Here is a 20,219-nt window from a genome sequence, read left to right on the forward strand (position 1 = left end):
GTACAACATCCCGCCATGCGATAGGTCGAGCCCTATTCCAGTTTCCGCCGTGTGATTGGTAGACGTTTCTTCGCTCTCCGCTGTTTGATTGGTCAGGGGCCGAACGCCCTGCTTTTCTGCCATGTTGATTGGTAGGCAGTTCTCCGCCTGCCGTATAGTGATTGGCTGAGGGAGCGGCTGGAGGCTGCTACCTGTTAATTCAGTGGTAGCGAGGCACGTTGTGGCGGCCGGTAGGCCGGCTGGCAGCTACGGTTCTGGAGTCGCCGGCGCCCGGCGAGGAGGTAGTGACGGTAAGGACGGTCGGTACAAGGCACGAAGCAGGGTTGTTCTATGGTCACCCAAAGATCGGGTTTGAAAGGCTTTGAATTGATGGTCTTCAGGCTGCGGGTTTGCCGGGAGCGGACACACGAGGTCAGAAGTCGGTGGAAGGAGGGAAGTGGGTGAGGAGGGATCGGGGTGGTGAGGAGGGGGTTGGAGGAAGAAGGTGAAGAGGGAGGGAAGTGTTTGGAGATGAGGGATGGGACGGGTCAGGAGATAGGAAAGGGAGGAAAAAGAATGGGGAAGTGAGGGGATGGTGGAGTGAAGCTGGAGGGACAGGAGAAAGGGAAGAGGGAGTATGGGGAGGGAGGGGAGGAAGAGGGATGGGATGAGGCGAGGGAGGTGATGGGGAAAGGGGGAATGGGGATGGGAGTGAAGCTGGGGGGACAGGAGAAAGGGAAGGGAGTGTGTGGGAGAGAAACGTAGAAGACCTACAGCGCAATATAGGCCCTTCGGCTCAAAGTTGTGCCGAACATGTCCCTACCTTAGAAATTACTAGGTTTACCTATAGCCCTTCTATTTGACTAAGCTCCATGTACTATCCAAAAGTCTCTTAAAATACCCTATCGTACCCGCCTCCACTACCGGTGCCGGCAGCCTAATTCCACACACTCACCGCTCTCTGCGTAAAGAAACTTACCCCTGACATGTCCTCTGTACCTACTCCCCAACACCTTAAACCTGTGTCCTCTTGTGTTAGCCATTTCAGCCCTGGAAAAAGCCTCTGACTATCCACATGATCAATGCCTCTCATCATCTTATACACCTCTATCAGGTCACCTCTCATCCTCCGCCATTCCAAGGAGAAAAGGCTGAGTTCACTCAACCTATTCTCATAAGGCATGCTCTCCAGTCCAGGCAACATCCTTGTAAGTCTCCTCTGCACCCTTTCTGTGGTATGCACATCCTTCCTGTAGTGAGGCGACCAGAACTGAGCACAGTACTCCAAGTGGGGTCTGACCAGGGTCCTGTATAGCTGCAACTTTTGGCTCCTAAATTTAATTCCACGATTGATGAAGGCCAATACACCGTATGTCTTCTTAACCACAGAGACAACCAGCGCAGCTGCTTTGAGCGTTCTATGGACTCGGACCCCAAAATCCCTCTGATCCTCCACACTGCCAAAAGTCTTACTATTAATACTATATTCTGCCATCATATTTGACGTACCAAAATGAACCACTTCACATTTATCTGGGTTGAACTCCATCTGCCACTTCTCAGCCCAGTTTTGCGTCCTATCAATGTCCCGCTGTAACCTCTGACAGCCCTCCACACTATCCACAACACCTCCAACCATTGTGTCATCAGCAAATTTACTAACCCATACCTCCACTTTCTCATCCAGGTCATTTATAAAAATCACAAGGAGTAAGCGTCCCAGAACAGTTCCCTGAGGCACACCACTGGTCACCAACCTCCATGCAGAATATGAGCTGTCTATAACCACTCTTTGCCTTCTGTGGGGAAGCCAATTCTGGATCCACAAAGTAATGTCCCCTTGGATCCCATGCCTCCTTACTTTCTCAGTAAGCCTTGCATGGATTCCCTTATCAAATGCCTTGCTGAAATCCACATACACTCCATCTACTGCTCTACCTTCATCAATGTGTTCAGTCACATCCGATCTGCTGGGATTTGCTCCCCTATCAGAACTCCTGCACTCTTCACTCAAGAACCCACACCCATGGATCTTTCTCAGACTCAGCACTCGCTCAAACCCCTCTGGGCACCTTGTTCCTCTAAAGTGACCTTTCTGTCCTTGTGTAACACCATCAACAACAAACACCTGCATTGCACACACGGTAGTGTAGCGGTTAGCACAACCCTTTACAGTGCCAGCGACCCGGGTTCACTTCCCACCACTGTCTGTTCATTCTCCCCATGACCGCATGGGTTTCCTCAAGGGGCTCTGATTTCCTCCTGCATTCCAAAGTCATACAGGTTAGTAGGTTAATTGTTCACATGGGTGCAACTGGGCTCGGAAGGGTCTGTTACCATGTCGTATCTCTAAATTTAAAATATAATATTAAAAAATGTGGCATTTGTAACACAGCAAAACATCCCCAGGGTCCTGACAGGATCTACAGCTGAATCACATTCAACATCGGACATGAGCGGATTTTAGGATAGATAGGGCAAAGGGTGGAAGTATCTTTGCAGAGAGAGAGAGTGGGAGAGGTTTAAAGAGGGAATTCCGGAACTCGGGAGTGGATAGCCAGCAGTGATGGAGGGTTAAATTTGGAACATTTCAAGGAGCAGAATTAGAGGGTGGGGAGATCTAGGAGTCCATTGGGGTTGTCTGAGGCTCCTGCTCCAGCCACACTTCAGCAGCAGAACAACCGGGCCCGGTTTGGGTGCCGGAAAGAGGACTCATCCTCAGCTGACAAACAGAAAAACACAAGCGATACACACCCGGTACTGAAAACCTCCACAGAAATGCTCTTCACCTCTGTGTCTTTGACAGGTTCCCGTCAGCACGGATGCTGTGTTGATTCCGGTGTAGCGAGTGGTGTGAAATCATGAACTGCAGAGCCAGGTAATGGGGCAGGGTCGGGGGGGGGGGGGGGCGGAACTTGCCGAAGCTCGCTCTTCACATTGAGGACATTCCTGAAACGCAGGGCTGACTGAGCTGGCCTGGTGCCTTCTCTGGCTCCAGACTTCCTTCCCCTATCCTGTCACACCCACTAAATATCTATGCAGGTTGTGTGTTTGTGGGGTGGCACGGTAGTTTAATGCTATTACAGCATCTGCATCCCGGTCTGAAAGGAGTTTCATGTTCTCCCCATGACCATGTGGGTTTCCTCCAAGTGCTGCAGTTTCCTCCCACAATCCGTGCGGGTTGGTGGGTTAATTGGTCACATTGGTGTATCTGGGCAGCGTGGGGTCTGTTACCGTGCTGTACCCCTGTTAAGTAAAAGCCTTTGAGTAGGCCAGGCCTTCAAGGCTTTTACTTAAGAGGGGTACAGCACGGTAACATATCTCATAAACCAGTCCATGAGTCAGAATCAGGTTTATAGTCAATGACAGGTTTATAATCAAGGTCTAGACTACAAGAGCAGGATGTGATGCTGAGGCTTTATAAGGCACAGGTGAGGCCTCACCTTGAGTATTGTGAACAGTTTTGGGCCCCTCATCTTAGAAAAGATGTGCTGGCTTCGGAGAGGGTCCAGAGGAGGTTCACAAGGATGATTCCAGGCATGAAAGGGTTATCATATGAGAAACGTTTAATGCCTCTGGGTCTGTACTCGCTGGAATTCAGAAGGATGAGGGGGGATCTCATTGAAACCTTTCGAATATTGAAAGGCCTTGACAGAGCAGATGTGGAAAGGATGTTTCCCATGGTGGGAGAGTGTAGGACAAGAGGGCACAGCCTCAGGGTGGAGGGGTGCCCTTTCAAAACAGAGATGTGGAGAAATTTCTTTAGCCAGAGGGTGGTGAATTTGTGGAATTTGTTGCCACATGCAGCTGTGGAGGCCAGGTCACTGGGTGTATTTAAGGCAGAGATTGATAGGTTCTTGATTGGTTATGGGGAGAAGGTCGGGAAGTGGAGTTGAGGAGGAGATTTAAAAAAAAAGGGTCACCCATGAGTGAATGATTGAGCAGACTTGATGGGCCTTATGGCCAAATTCTGCTCCTGTGCCTTACGGTCTTTTGGTCTTATGGACAAACAGTATATCATGAAATTGTTTTTGTGGCAGCAGGACAGTATATTACACAGAAAAGTTACAATAAGAAAAAGAAAATAAGTAGTACTTATCACAAATCTTGGTTACGGGATCACTGACGCCAGGCAGACAACCTCTGAAGAGGATTGATAATGGCTGTGGTCACCCGTCCTGTAAAGACACTCCCCAGAAGAAAACAATGGCTTCTGTAGAAAAATTTTGCTCAGAACAATCATGGTCATGGAAAAACCATGTCATACAACACAACACGTGATGAATGAATGCTACTCATCAAAGTGCTATATAAAGACACACGAGATTCTGCAGATACTGGAAATCCAGAGTAGCACACACAAATGCTGGAGAAACTCAGCAGGTCAGGAGTCCTGACAAAGGGTCTCAGGCCAAAGTGTTGCCTGTTTATTCCTCTCCATAGATGCTTCCTGACCTGCTAAAAAATTTAAGGGCACTAAGTTACACCTTCTTACTTTTATGTTGCTTCTTGTCCTCTTCTTGGCCACCACAGCACAATCTCAACGTAGCAACAGACGAGTGGGAAGCCGGAGGATTGGGAAACTTTTAAAGAGCAACAGAAGGTAACTAAAAAGGCAATACGTGGAGAAAAAATACGGTACGAAGGTAAACTAGCCAAGAATGTAAAGGAGAATAGTAAGAGTTTCTTTAGGTATGTGAAAAGAAAAAAAATAGTTAAGACCAAAATTGGGCCCTTGAAGACAGAAACGGGTGAATTTATTATGGGGAACAAGGAAATGGCAGACGAGTTGAACAGGTACTTTGGATCTGTTTTCACGAGGGAAGACACAAACAATCTCCCAGATATAATAGTGGCCAAAGGACCTAGGGTAATGGATGAACTGAAGGAAATTTATATTAGGCAGGAAATGGTGTTGGGTCTGAAGGCTGATAAGTCCCCAGGACCTGATGGTCTGCATCCCAGGATACTTAAGGAGGTGGCTTTAGAAATCGTGGACGCTTTGGTAATCATTTTCCAATGTTCTGTAGATTCAGGGTCAGTTCCTGTGGATTAGAGGGTGGCTAATATTGTCCCTCTCTTCAGGAAGGGAGAAAGAGAGAAAACCGGGAATTATAGACCGGTTAGCCTGACGTCGGTGGTGGGAAAGATGCCGGAGTCAATTTATAAAAGATGAAATTACGACACATCTGGATAGCAGTAACAGGATCTGTCCGAGTTAGCATGGATTTACGAAGGGGAAATCGTGCTTGACTAATCTTCTGGAATTCTTTGAGGATGTAACTATGAAAATGGACAAGGGAGAGCCAGTGGATGTAGTGTACCTGGACTTTCAGAAAGCCTTTGATAAGTCCCACATATGAGATTAGTGGGCAAAATTAGGGCACATGGTATTGGGCACAGAGTACTGACATGGATTGAAAATTGGCTGGCTGACAGAAAACAAAGAGTAGCGATTAACGGGTCCCTTTCGGAATGGCAGGCGGTGACCAGTGGGGTACCGCAGGGTTCAGTGCTGGGACCGTAGCTGTTTACAATATATATTAATGATTTAGATGAGGGAATTAAAAGTAACATGAGCAAATTTGCCAATGACACAAAGCTGGGTGGCAGTGTGAAATGTGAGGAGGATGTTATGAGAATGCAGGGTGACTTGGACAGGCTGGGTGAGTGGGCAGATGCAGTTTAATGTGGATAAATGTGAGGTTATCCACTTTGGTGGTAAGAACAGGAAGGCAGGTTAATACCTAAATGGAGTCAAGTTAAGAAAAGGGGAAGTACAACGAGATCTAGGTGTTCTTGTACATCAGTCACTGAAAGCAAGCATGCAAGTACAGCAGGCTGTGAAGAAAGCTAATGGCATGCTGGCCTTCATAACAAGGGGAATTGAGTATAAGAGCAAAGAGGTCCTTCTGCAGCTGTACAGGGCCCTGGTGAGACCACACCTGGAGTATTGTGTGCAGTTTTGGTCTCCAAATTTGAGGAATGACATTCTTGCTATTTAGGGAGTGCAGCATAGGTTCACAAGGTTAATTCCCGGGATGGCGGGACTGTCATATGTCGAAAGATTGGAGGGACTGGGCTTGTATACTCTGGAACTTAGAAGGCTGAGAGGGGATCTTATTGAAACATATAAGATTATTAAGGGATGGACACGCTGGAGGCAGGAAGCATGTTCCCGCTGATGGGTGAGTCCAGAACCAGAGACCACAGTTTAAGAATAAGGGGTAGGCCATTTCGAACGGAGTTGAGGAAAAACTTTTTCACCCAGAGAGTGGTGGATGTATGGAATGCTCTGCCCCAGAAGGCTGTGGAGGCCAAGTCTCTGGATGCTTTCAAGAAAGAGATGGATAGAGCTCTTAAAGATAGCGGAATCAAAGGTTATGGGGATAAGGCAGGAACTGGATACTGATAGTGGATGATCAGCCATGATCACAGTGAATGGCGGTGCTGGCTCGAAGGGCCAAATGGCCTACTCCTGCACCTATTGTCTATTGTCTAACACAAGTGTAGAGTTGGTACCTTCTGGATCAGAAAGAGCATGCCAAACTTTCAATTGTTTTCCTGCAAGTTCAAAGTTAATTTATTATCACAGTACATATATATAACCATATACTCCCATGACATTTTCTCACAGGCATTTATTGGGGAAAAAATTCAAAGTTCAAAGTAAATTTATTATTTGAGTATGTATATATTACCCTGAGATTCATTTTCTTTGGGCCATCAGAGTGAGAAACAATAGAATCGATAAGATCAATGAAAAATGACACACAAAGACCAACAACCATTACACCAAAAGAAAACAAACTGTGCATATAGAAAAATAAATTTAAAAAATAATATTGAGGATAAGAGCTGTAGCATCATTGAAAGTGAGTTTATAGGTTATGAAATCAGTGGAATCAAAGTTCAAAGTAAATTATTAAATTCATTATCAAAGTACATGCATAGCCCTGAGATTAATTTTCTTGTGGCCGTACTCAATAAGTCTATAGAATAATGACCATAACCAAATTAAAGACTGTCCAACTTGGCATTCAACCAGTGTGCAGAGGACAACAAACTGTGCAATTACAAACATAAATAAATAATAATAATAAATAAATAAGCAATAAGAATGGAGAACATGAGATGAAGAGTCCTCGAAAGTGAGTCCATAGGTTGTGGGAACAGTTTAATGATGGGACAAATGAAGTTGAGTGAAGTTATCCCCAGTTTCAGGGGTAGTAACTCTACCTGAGCCCAGTGGTGTGGGTCGTGATGCTCCTGTACTTTCTTACTGTTGGCAGCAGCGAGAAGAGAGCATGTCCTGGGTGGTGGGGGCAATAAGAAATGCAACAGAATTTTACAGAAAAATTACATGTAGTCTGACAAACAACCAGTGTGCAAATGGAGACGACTTGTGCAAATATAAATAATACTGAGAGCATGAGTTACAAAGAATACTTGGAAGTTTGTGGAGGTCGTGAATGAGGTGAATTGGTTGCTATTGATTGGAAGGAATGCACTTCCTGACCTGAATCTTCCTTCGTCTCCGATGGGAGTAGAATTAGAATCAGAATCAGGTCTAATATCACCAGCATATGCCGTGAAATTTGTTAACTTAACAGCAGCCATACAGTGCGATACATGATAATATAGAAAAAAGGTATAGTGATTGCAGTAAATATATATATATATAAAATAGTTCTATTAAAAACAGTGCAAAAACAGAAATAATACAAAAGAAGGTGAGGTATTGTTCATAGGTTCAATGTCCTTTCAGGAATCAGATGGCAGAGTGGAAGAAGCTGTTACTGAGTGTGTGTCTTCAGGCTTCTGTACCTCCTTCGCAATGGCGACAGTGTAAAGAGGACTTGTCCTGGGTGATGGGGGTCCTTAATAATGGACGGCGACTTTCTGAGGCACCGCTCCTTAAAGATATCTTGGATTCTACGGAGGCTAGTACCCAAGATGGAGCTGACTAATTTTACAACTTTCTGTAGCTTCATTTGATCCTGTGCATTAGTCCGCACACCCCTAGACCAGAGAGTGATGCAGTCTGTCAAAATTGCCTCCACGGTACATCTGCAGAAGTTTTCAAGTGTTTTAGGTGACAAGCAGAATATCTGCAGAAGATGTTGTCTGCAGATATAACAATGATAACACCTCACGTAGGGGCTTGGCTAGGGTAGCGCTGGAAAACTTTACTTTTGCAGTCATTACTCCAGGAATCACCCCCACACCTGATTACTACAGGACAGGAATGGGGCTGGACAGTTTCTCCCTTAAAATCCCCGTCTGATATCTTTGTGCCTTTGACAGATTTGCAGCTTGAAAGTGACCCTATTTACAGCATTGTCAATTCAACCGCAGAGGCTACTCCCCAGGTGGCTCCCGCTACGGGACAGAACGGTGAGTGCAATGACCATGATCATCCATATTATCATGCAGAAGGATTTCCGAGAGGGAGAGATTCGGGGAGGTTATTCCATATAATCCTGTAGTTGGCATGCACGGCCACCACAGAATAGTTGAAATAAGGGAAAGCATGTTGGAGAAGGTGGAGATCTCAGGGTTATTGAACTGGGCCAGGTGACAGACAAAAGGGAAGAAGGAGTTTCCATAACGCATGGAAACAGAAATGTGGGAGTAGTGCAGGACCAGACATTTGATCCACACTAACAATACAATAATACCATTTTAAACTGCACATGTCAGCATCCCTCCATTCTCTGCCTCTCTAAATGCCCCTTAAATGTTGGCAAGACACCACTTCCCATGGCTCTGCTCTTCAGGTAATATGCTCCTGTGTCAAAACAAAAATCTTGCCTCATAGCAGTCCTCTAAACATTCTCCCTTTCATCTTAAAGCTATGTTCTCTGGTATTTGGCCTTTCTGTCCTGAGTAAAAGACAAGAGTATCGAGAGCGGGGGTTCTAACCTGGTGTCCACAGACCCCTCGAGAATGGTAGGGGTTCATGGCATAAAAGAAAAGTTGGGAACCCCTGACCTGGAGCAACACACACTGAATGCTGGAGGAACTCAACAGGTCAGGCAGCATCTATGGAAATGACGGCTTGAAATGTCAGTTGTTTATTCCCTTCCATTGAGGCTGCCCGACCTGCTGAGTTCCTCCAGCATCTTGAGTGAGTTGTTCTGGAGATCCAGCATCTGCAGGATCTCTTCTGTCTCCGACTATCTGCCCTATGTATGCCGCTGAATTCAACTTCCTGCACTTAAGGCAAAAGGGGGTAATTTCAAAGGAGGTGTGGGGCAGGTTTTTACGGAGGGTGGTGGGTGGTTAGAATGTGCTCTCTGGGGTGGTGATAGAGGCAGATACATCAGGGATGTTCAGATCAGCACAGGAATGTGAGGAAAATAGAAGCTTATGGATACTGTGAAGGGAGAGGACATGAGTTTAGCTGGCCATTTGATTACCAGTTTAATTGGTTCAGCACTACATTTTCAACCAAAGGGCCTGTCCCTGTGCTGTACTGTTCCGTGTTCTATCAGTTTGCACCCCCCAGCCTTCAATACTCCAAATCATCACACTCATACTAATACTCTCTAACCCAGGCACTATCAAGGTGAACCTCAAGGCTATCAAAGGTTTTGGGAAGAAAGCAGGAGAAGGGGGTTGAGAGGGATAGTAAGTCAGCCATGATGGAATGGCAGTGCAGACTTGATGGGCCAAGTGGCCTATTCTCCTCCTAGGTCTTATGGTCTGATGATAAGACCATAAGACACAGGAGTAGAATTAGGCCATTAGGCTCATCAAGTCTGCTCTGCCATTCAACCATGGCTGATCTTTTTTCTTCTCAACCCCATTCTCCCCGTAACCTTTGATGCCATGTCCAATCAAGAACCTATCAATCGCTGCCTTAAATACACCCAATGACCTGGCCTCCACAGCTGCACGTGGCAACAAACTTCACAAATTCACCACCCTCCGACTAAAGAAATTTCTCCGCATCTCTGCCCTCAATGGACGCCACCTCAATCCTGAGGCTGTGTCATCTTGTCCTAGACTCTCCCACCGTAGGAAACATCCTTTCCAGATCTACTCTGTCTAGGCCTTTCAATATTCGAAAGGTTTCAGTGAGATTCTCCCCTCGTCGCTGTAAACTCCAGTGAGTACAGACCCAGACCCATCAAACATTCCTCGTATGATCACCCTTTCATTCCTAAAATCATCCTTGTGAACCTCCTCTGGACCCTCTCCAATGCCAGCACATCTCCTCTAAGACCTCTTATGTGTCCTCTCCAAAGTCTCCACATTCTTCCTGTAATGTAGAGCTGGAGACAGTGCAGTTTAAGAGGTGAGCAGGCTGGATGAAATGCAGTGCAGATGAAGGTCCAAGTGAGAGACGACCAGGCTGGAAGAATCAAGGATAGAAAATCAGCTTCCAGAAGCAGATGTGCTGAGTGGAGTGTGGCTCAGGAAATAAGCAGCATTCATTACGTGCCAAGTCACATGATGGGCCGCTCATGCTCTTCTGACCATGATTGCTCTTGGAAAATATTTCTACAGAAATGGTTTACCATTGCCTTCTTCTGGGCAGTGTCTTTACAAGACGGGTGACCCCCGCTATTATCAATACTCTTCAGAGATTGTCTGCCTGGTATCTGTGGTCACATAACCAGGATGTGATACGTACCAGTTGCTCATACGACCATCCTCCACCTGCTCCCATGACTTCAAGTGACCTTGATCGGGGACTAAACAAGTGCTACACCTTGCCCAAGGGTGACCTGCAGGCTAGCAGAGGGAAGGAGTGCCTTACACCTCCTGTGGTATCCACCCTGCCACTCATAGGCAATATTATGAACATGAGAAATAATAGTTATCCTTCTGAAAAAAGTGCATCCTGGGTAGAGTGGCAGAGCAGTGTAACTCCTTCCCGAGCCAGCTGTAAGATTGGCGTTTGTTTTCTGCTACTGTCTGTAAGGAATTTGTACGTTCTCGCCGTGACTGTGGATTTCCTCCAGGTGTTCCTACCACTTTCCAAAGATGTACCAGTTAGAGTTAGTGAGTTGTGGGCATGCTATGTTGGTGCCAGAAGCATGGCGACACTTGTGGTCTGCTCCAAGCACAGCATCGGACTGTGTTGATCACGGCCACAAATGACACATTCTTCTTTTCAGATGTACATGTGATAAAGCTAATCTCAAATCTCAAAATGTTATCTAAGTGACTTACTGTAAGCTCCTAAAAAGCAGTTTGACAAGATGGACGTGAGGAAAATATTTTCTTTTGTGAGAGATTCTAGTACCAAGAGTTACTGTTTAAAAATAAGGAGGTGCCCACTGGCCGCACGATAGTGTAGTGGTTAACACAACGCTTTACAGTACAGACGACTGGGGTCAATTCCCGCTACTGCCTGTAAGGAGTTTGTATGCTTTCCCCATGACCACACAGGTTTCATAGAAAACCTACAGCACAATACAGGACCTTTGGCCCACAATGCTGTGCCGAACATGGACTTACTTTAGAAATTACCCAACGTTACCCATAGCCCTCTATTTTTCTAAGCTCCATGTACCTATCCAGGAGTCTCTTAAAAGACCCTATTGTATCTGCCTCCACCACCATCACCAGCAGCCCATTCCACTCTGTGTAAAAAAAAAACTTACCCCTGACATCTCCTCTATACCTGCTTCCAAGCACCTTAAAACTGTGCCCCTCCCATGATAGCCATTTCAGCCCTGGGAAAAAGCTTCTGACTATCCACATGACCAATGCTTCTAATCATCTTATACTCCTCTATCAGGTCACTTCTCATTCTCCGTTGCTCCAAGGAGAAAAGGCCAAGTTCACTCAACCTGTTCTCATAAGGCATGCTCCCCAATCCAGGCAACATCCTTGTAAATCTCCTCTGCACCCTTTCTGTAGTATCCACATCCTTCCTGTAGTGAGGTGACCAGAATTGAGCACAGCACTCCAAGGGGTCTGACCAGGGTCCTATATAGCTGTAACATTACCCCTCAGCTCTTAAACTCAATCCCATGATTGATGAAGGCCAATACACTGGCTCAACTACACAGTCAACCTGTGCAGCAGCTTCGAGTGTCCTATGGACTTGGACCTTTAAGATCCCCTGATCCTCCACACTGCCAAGAGTCTTACCATTAATACTATATTCTGCCATTATATTTGACCTACCAAAATGAACCACTTCACACTTATCTGGGTTGAACTCCATCTGCCACCTCTCAGCCCAGTTTTGCACCCTATCTCTGTTCCATTATAACCTCTGACAGCCCTCCACACTATCCACAACACCCCCAACCTTTGTGTCATCAGCAAATTTACTAACCCATCCCTCCACTTCCTCATCCAGGTCATTTATAAAAAGCACGAAGAGTAAGGGTCCCAGAGCAGATCCCTGAGGTACTGTTCACCGACCTCCATGCAGGATATGACCCGACTACAACCAGTCTTTCCTTCTGTGGGCAAGTGAGTTCTGGATCCACAAAGCAATGTCCCCTTGGATCCCATGCCTCCTGGAGTGGGTAGGGAAGGGGGAGGGAGGGAGGGAAGGAAGAGGATAATGATGAGGGATGGGATGAGGGAAGGGAGGAGAGGGGGAGGGAGGTGATGGCGAAAGGGGGGAGTGGGGAAGAGAGGATGTGAGTGAAGCTGGAGGGACAGGAGAAAGGGAAGGGAGAGTGTGGGAATGGGTAGGGAAGAAGATGACGAAGAGGGATGGGATGAGGGAAGGGAGGAGAAGGGGTAGGGTGGTGATGGGGAAAGGGTAATGGGAAGGGAGGAGTAGGGAGAGGGAAGGGGATGGTAAAGAAGGATGGGATGGGAAAGGGAGGTAATGGGGAAAGGGAGGAATGGGGGAAGAGGATAGGAGTGAAGCTGGAGGGACAGGAGAAAGGGAGGTGAGAGTGTGGGAGGAGGAAAGAGATGATGGTGAGGGAGGAGATTAGGAAGGGAGAAATGGAAAGGGGGGATGGGGGAAGAGCAGTGGGAGTGAAGCTGGAAGATCAGGAGAAAGGGAAGGGAGTATGGAAGGAGGGGAGAGGAGGGAGGAGAGTGATAGTGGGAGCAGGGTAGTAAGTAGAGATGGGAAGTGCGGAAGCAGAGAATGAGAGTGATAGAAGAGCTGAGTGTAGCAGTGGAGAAGGATGAGATGAAGGGTGTTGACTGATAGAATCAGAAATATTAATGACATAACGTGAAATTTGTTGGTTTTGAGGGAGCAGTACAGTGCAAAGATGTAAAATTCATTAAGTTATAAAACTAGTGCAAATGAAGGAATGTTGGGGCAGTCTCCATGGTGTATTAGGAAATCTGAAGGTGGAGGGGAAGAAGCTGTTCCTAAATCATTGAGTGTGAGCCTTCAGGTTCCTGTACCTCCTCTCTGATGGTAGGAATTAGACAAGGGCATGTCCTGCATGGTGACGGACAAGAGTGGAAGTGTGGCTGGGGGAAGAGGTTATAGGGAGACTGAAGGGTGGGGAAGAAGAAGACGGGAGAGCATGGGCGGAGGGAGATAATTGGGCAAATCATTGTTCTGTAGTGACTATTTCCTCCTCTTGCTGGCTCAAGAGAGGGGGTATCCCTTTGTAAGACAGCTGGCAATCTTCCTCTTCGAACTTTGTGGTGGCATCATTGTAATAACTTGTGTGGTGGCCATTAACTGGTTCTGGGAGACTTTCACAATGCAGAGGCACGAACAGCAATTAAGGTGAATCTGAGAGGAAACCGCCACTCGGTGGTGGAGTTAGCTGAAGTGGGAAATGCAGGTTCAAAGTGAATTTCATTATCAAAGTACATATATGTCACCATATGTAACCCTCAGATTCATTTCTTGTGGGCATTCTCAGTAAATCTATAGAGTAATAACCATAACAGAATCAATGAAAGACTGCCCCATTGGGGCGCTCCACCAGAGTGCAGAAGACAAACTGTGCAGATACAAAAAGAAGAAATAATAATAAATAAATGAGCAATGAATGTCAATTGTAACATTTAAGTGATGTTTGGATAAATACGTAGATTGGAGGGATATGGACTGGGTGCAGATAGATGGGAGTGGGCAGAAGATCCGGTCAGCATGGACTAGGTAACACCGCATGACATGGGAACAGAATCAGGCCATTCGGCCCATCGAGTCTGCTGCGCCATACCATCATGGTTGATTTATTATCCCTCTCAACCCTCCTGTCTTCTCCCACTGACCTTTGATGCCCTTGCTGATCATATTCTAAGTAAATTTATTATCAAACCTGAACCCTGAGATTCCTTTTCTTGAGGGCATTCACAGTAAACTCAAGAAACACAGTAGATTCAATGAAAGACCGCACCCAACAGGATGGATAAGCAGCCAGTGTGGAAAAGACAGCAAAATGTGCAACTACAAAAAGAAAGACAAATAATAATAAATAAATAAGGAATAAATATCAAGAACGTGAGAGAAAGGAGCCCTTGGTTGTGGGAACAGCGAAGGGGCAAGTGACGTTATCCCCTCTGGTTCAGGAGGCTGATGGTTGAGGGGTAATAACTGTTCCTGAGTCTGATGCTGTGCATCTTGAGGCTTCTCTGGCACCTTCCTGATGGCAGCAGAGAGAGGAGAGCATGGCTTGGACGCTGGGGGTCTTTGATGATGGACTCCACTTTAAATGTACTGACTTGTTTCCACAGCAAAGAATTCCCCAGATTCACCACCCTCTGGCTTAAGAAACTCCTCCTCATCTCTGTTCTAAAGGGATATCCTTCTATTTTGAGGTTGTGCCCTTTGGCCCTAGACTATCCCGGTATTGGAAATATCTGTGATGGGCTGAAGGGCCTGGTTCTGGACTGGAGTACTCCTGTCTCTAATTGAAAATTGTTAATTGGAACATGGCTAAGCATGAATTAAATGGCAGCCAGCTGTTTCAGAGCTTGATCAGTCTGTCTTTGCTCTCATTTCCACTTTCACATGCAGTACTTCGCGCAAGACCATAGATGCTGGATCTGGAGCAACAGTCTGCTGGTGGAGCTCAGTCGGTCGAGCAGCATCAGGATTGATGCAGGGACAACAATTTCTTACCACTGTAAGTTCTGCTTCACCTGCTAAGTTCTCCCAGCACCTTTTTTCTTAATATGTCTGTGCTGTGTAGTGTAAAACAGAAGCAGCCATGCAGACAAGTCAATTCCCAGTAAGTCCAGTAAAGAGAAGTTTTTCCCAGAAGCCAGAATAAGGAGGTGGGGGGAGGGAGGGGAAGGAGAGCAAGTCGACAAGTCTCATGACGTATGCTGGTGATATTAAAACTGGTTTTGAGCCGACACACTTCACCTGTGAGTCGGCTGGGGTGATATACTGCGTCCGGTGCTCCCGATGTGGCCTTCTATATATTGGCGAGACCCGACGCAGACTGGGAGATCGTTTTGCTGAACATCTATGCTCTGTCTGCCAGAGAAAGCAGGATCTCCCAGTGGCCACACATTTTAATTCCACATCCCATTCCCATTCTGACATGTCTATCCACGGCCTCCTCTACTGTAAAGATGAAGCCACACGCAGGTTGGAGGAACAACACCTTATATTCCGTCTGGGTAGCCTCCAACCTGGTGGCATGAACAATGACTTCTCTACCTTCCGCTAATGCCCCACCTCCCCCTCGTACCCCATCCATTATTTATTTATATACACACATTCTTTCTCTCACTGTCCTTTTTCTCCCTCTGTCCCTCTGACTATACCCCTTGCCCATCCTCCGGGCTTCCCCCCTCCCCCTTTTCCTTCTCCCTGGGCCTCCTGTCCCATGATCCTCTCATATCCCTTTTGCCTATCACCTCTCCAGCTCTTGGCTCCATCCCTCCCCCTCCTGTCTTCTCCTATCATTTTGGATCTCCCCCTCCCCCTCCCACTTTCAAATCTCTTACTCACTCTTCCTTCAGTTCGTCCTGACGAAAGGTCTTGGCCCGAAACGTCGACTGTACCTCTTCCTAGAGATGCTGCCTGGCCTGCTGTGTTCACCAGCAACTTTGATGTGTGTTGCTTGAGCTGACAGGTGATGGGCGAGACCAGGTGGGGTGGGGATGAATTGAGAAGCTGGGAGAGAGGATAGGTGGAAGATGCAAAGGGCTGAGAAGGAATACAATAGGAGAGGATAGTGCAGTATAGAAAACAGGAAAGGATCTGATGGGCAGGGCAGGAGAGAAGAAGAGCAAGGGTCAGGGGGCAGCATTTCAGGTGTGATGCTCTGGATTCCCAGCATCTGCAGAATTTCTTCTGTTTAAAATTGAGGCTGTGTGGAACTGACAGTGTGTGTAGATTGGCAAGTAGGTCAGGGTGGGCTAGAGGCAGGATTTGGGAAGTAGTTTTGGATAACCTCAATTTCACAGAGGACAGACCACGGAGTGTGACTGAAGCTTCATGTTTTGAGACGTCAAGGATGTCACTGATAACTTTAGCAGCAGTTTCACTGATACTGGTTGAATGCTGTTCTGGTGACGGACAATCCTCTACTCTTCAAGGTAGGTGCTTGGCATTCCTAGGGCATACAGGTCCTTGTTTAACATTTCAAATGTATCACAGTGCAGCAGTCAACAAGGTAATGAGAAATTCATTCTCTTTGATCTTGGTTGTAGACGGGTCACATTTTACATGGTGGTTGTAGACGGGTCGTATTCTGCATGGAGGTTGGTCACCAGTGGTGTGCCTCAGGGATTTTTTCTGGGACCCCTCCTCTTTGTGATTTTTATAAGTGACTTGGATGAGGAAGTGGAGGGATGGGTTAGTAAATTTGCTGTTGACACAAAGGTTGGAAGTGTTGTGGTTAGTGTGGAGGGCTGTCAGAAGTTACAGCGTGATGTTGATAGGATGCAAAACTGGGCTGAGAAGTGGCAGATGGAGTTCAACCCAGATAAATGTGAGGTGGTTCATTTTGGTAGGTCAAATATGATGGCAGAATATGGCATTAATGGTAAGACTTGGCAGTGTGAAGGATCAGAGGGATCTTGGGTTCCGCGTCCATAGGACACTCAAAGCTGCTATGCAGATTGACTCTGGTTAAGAAGGCATACGGCTTTCGTCAATTGTAGGACTGAGTTTAAGAGCCGAGAGGTAATGTTATAGCTATATAGGACCCTGGTCAGACCCCACTTGGAATACTGTGCTCCGTTCTGGTCACCTCACTACAGGAAGGATGTGGAAACCATAGAAAGGGTGAATGGGATTTACAGGGATGTTGCCTGGATTAGGGAGCATGCCTTATGAGAACAGGTTGAGTGAACTCGGCCCTTGCTCCTTGGAGCGATGGAGGATGAGAGGTGACCTGATAGAGGTGTACAAGATAATGAGAGGCATTGATCGTGTGGATAGTCAGAGGCTTTTCCCCAGGGCTGAAATGGTTAGCACGAGGGGGCATAGTTTTAAGGTGCTTGGAAGTAGGTACAGAGGAGATGTCAGGGGTAAGTTTTTACGCAGAGTGGTGAGTGTGTGGAATGGGGTGACGGTGGTGGAGGTGGATACGATAGGGTCTTTCAAGAGACTCCTGGATAGCTACATGGAGCTTAGAAAAATAGAGGGCTATGGGTAAAGCCTGGGTAGTTCTGAGGTAGGGACATGTTTGGCACAGCTTTGTGGGCTGAAGGGCCTGTATTGTGCTGTAGGGTTTCTATGTTTAGTCGACGGCTGCATTGTCTCAATTAGTGTTGAAGAGAATTTATCATAGTATTTATTCATATTCTAGAACTACGAGCTGAAGATTTTCAATTGAAATTTGCAGTGTACATTTCAGTCTATTGCCACTCTATTCAACATTAGGTTTTTTAAGAAAGGTCAATATTATCTCTGTTGGAGGTTAAATGAGTTCTGTCTCTGTCTCTGTCTCTCTCTCTCTCCCAATCATTAGGCTGAATGGATGGCTTCCAAGAGTTTATCTTTTAAACAGCCTTGGACACCGTGTTTTTCCTCGGCTGGGGATATGACTGGTTAAGGCCTGGTGAACTCTGATCCATTCCTGTGTGGCTTTGTTTTACTGAGTGCGAGCTGCCTGTTGGAGGCAGGATTGACAGACGACGCTGCACAGGAGTTCAATCGTGACTGCTGTGCTTCATGTCAGAGACTCGGCTTTGCTGTAGTTAATGATTTTATATCCTCGGCTGGAAAGACATGGAGTTCACGGTGATGTGCTGAGCCTGCAATCTTCCCCTCTCCCAAGATCCATAATTCCAGTGCCACTTCCCTGGAGGGATCGCAAGGACTTTGTGTGGCAGGAGGACAGCTTCACGGGAGAGAAAATGCCCCCAGCAGCACTGATGCGCTTCTCTATGGCGGACTACGTCATCTTCGCCCTGCTTCTCATCTTCTCCTCAATCATCGGACTCTTCTACGCACTAAGTGGCGGGCGGCAGAGGACCACCCAGGAGTTTCTGCTGGCCGGGCGCAGCATGACCTTCGTGCCGGTGGCCCTCTCCCTCCTCGCCACCTTCCAGTCAGCCGTGGCCATCCTGGGTGTCCCGGCTGAGATCTACACCAACGGCACTCAGTACTGGTTCCTCGGATGTTCCTACTTCCTCGGACTCCTCATCCCTGCTCACGTCTTTCTCCCTGTGTTTTACCGGCTTGGCCTCACCAGCACTTATGAGGTAAGCAAAAACCAGAAAGAGAAAGTGGTTGGGGGGGGGGGGGGGGATATAGTCCAGACCTCCATAGGCACAGATCAAAGAGGAGATTTGTCAAATTGAAAAGCACATTATCGATGTATATAGATTATCTTGAGTATATTTATTGTGTTTTTGTTTTTGTTTGTGCTGCAACGGATCCAGAGTAACAATTATTTTGTTCTCCTTTACGCTTGTGTACTGAAAATAACATAAGACAGTCTTGAATCTTGAATTGAAAGTTTCATACTGGGAGTTCCGAATCATGATTTTGAATTTGATTTTGAAAGACACGACCCACCCTGCAAACTGCTGTTTTCTAAAAGCATGCTTCTGGAAAGCACTACAGGGGATTATTAATACAAAAAACTTCATGCCATCTTAAAAGTTTCTGATCAACCATTCCAGTGTGAACACTTTAAACCAGTTTTTATAACGCTGTTTACATTGGGAATGCATGCTGATATTTATGCACATTTTATTCCATATCTGTGCTTTGACTTCTAAGTTTATATTTTATATAATTCTTTATTCATTATAATTGTTGAATTTTTATGTTGCATGTCGCACCAACACGCCACAACAAATTCCTAATGCATGTAAATCGCAAATCGCATTATACACACAACTTCTGCAGATGCTGGAAATTCAGAAAACACGCACAAAATGCTGGAGGAGCTTGGAAGGTCAGGCAGCATCTAAAGCAGGGGTTCTCAACTTTTTCTATGAGGGGTCCATGCACCCCAGGTTGGGAACCCCTGATCAAAAGAGAGGAGTTAATAGTCAATATTTCAAGCCGAGACTTATAATCGGGCAATTATTGTTCATCCTTGATGAAAGATTTTGTTGGAAAACGAAGTTAGACTTTTATTTCCTGATCTCCTTCTCACATTTCAAGGAGGTTAACAGCCTTTTCTGAAGTGTATCACTGTTATAACAACAGACAACAGTCAAATTGAGCATAGCATACTCTTGCAAAACAACATTGTGACAATGGTCAAATCTCTTTACAGTTATAATCGCAGGATGCGTATTGGGCAGGTTGCAGGGATAACTTGGCCATTTGAATGAATGCCAAGGAATCTTTTTCATTTTAAAAATAGATGGGGTCTTTTTGTTTTATAGAAAAGATTTAACCTCTGACACTTAACCTCATTTCGGGGTTGTGGTGAGATAATAGAGCTGGCAAATATACGATGGTTTAGAATTCATGTCCTAGTGAGGATGAAAACGGAGGACATGTCACGACAAGACGTGGTTGAGCTGAATAGACATTTGTTTCCAAGGGAAGCTGGAAGAGTTCATGAGGAAGAAAGGATTAAAGATCAGCGTGGATTGAAGGGTTTTAGAGGCTAGTGTGGATGTTAACAATGGCAAAGACCACTTTGAGCCATGCAGTTGCCTTCTGTGCAATGAGCCTTTTTTTAACTTCAACAACACGTAGTCATAGTCATACTTTATTGATCCCGGGGGGAATTGGTTTTCGTTACATTTGCACCATAAATAATAAATAGTAATAGAACCATAAATAGTTAAATAGTAATATGTAAATTATGCCAGTAAATTATGAAATAAGTCCAGGGCCAGCCTATTGGCTCAAGGTGTCTGACCCTCCAAGGGAGGAGTTGTAAAGTTTGATGGCCACAGGCAGGAAT

At 46.1% G+C, this 20,219-nt stretch overlaps 1 protein-coding gene across 4 annotated transcripts in view; it reads left to right on the forward strand.

Moving 5' to 3' along the window:
• Positions 1–202: 202 nt before the first annotated feature.
• The window catches only part of slc5a6a (solute carrier family 5 member 6a), a 75,469-nt gene continuing 55,452 nt past the window's right edge, over positions 203–20,219 (forward strand). The window contains exons 1-7 of one of the 4 annotated variants that reach the window (XM_063049588.1): positions 203–290; positions 2,786–2,857; positions 4,513–4,582; positions 8,287–8,376; positions 12,305–12,420; positions 14,900–15,008; positions 17,814–18,549. In XM_063049588.1, coding sequence (XP_062905658.1) covers positions 18,046–18,549 — 504 coding nt within the window. In that variant the 5' untranslated portion in view covers positions 203–290; positions 2,786–2,857; positions 4,513–4,582; ... (2 more) ...; positions 14,900–15,008; positions 17,814–18,045. The remainder of the gene's footprint in view (positions 291–2,785; positions 2,858–4,512; positions 4,583–8,286; positions 8,377–12,304; positions 12,421–14,899; positions 15,009–17,813; positions 18,550–20,219) is intronic. The other 3 variants (XM_063049587.1, XM_063049589.1, XM_063049590.1) reach the window with 3 other exon arrangements.

Source organism: Mobula hypostoma, chromosome 5 (assembly GCF_963921235.1).
Source record: "Mobula hypostoma chromosome 5, sMobHyp1.1, whole genome shotgun sequence".
Lineage (NCBI taxonomy): Eukaryota > Metazoa > Chordata > Chondrichthyes > Myliobatiformes > Myliobatidae > Mobula > Mobula hypostoma.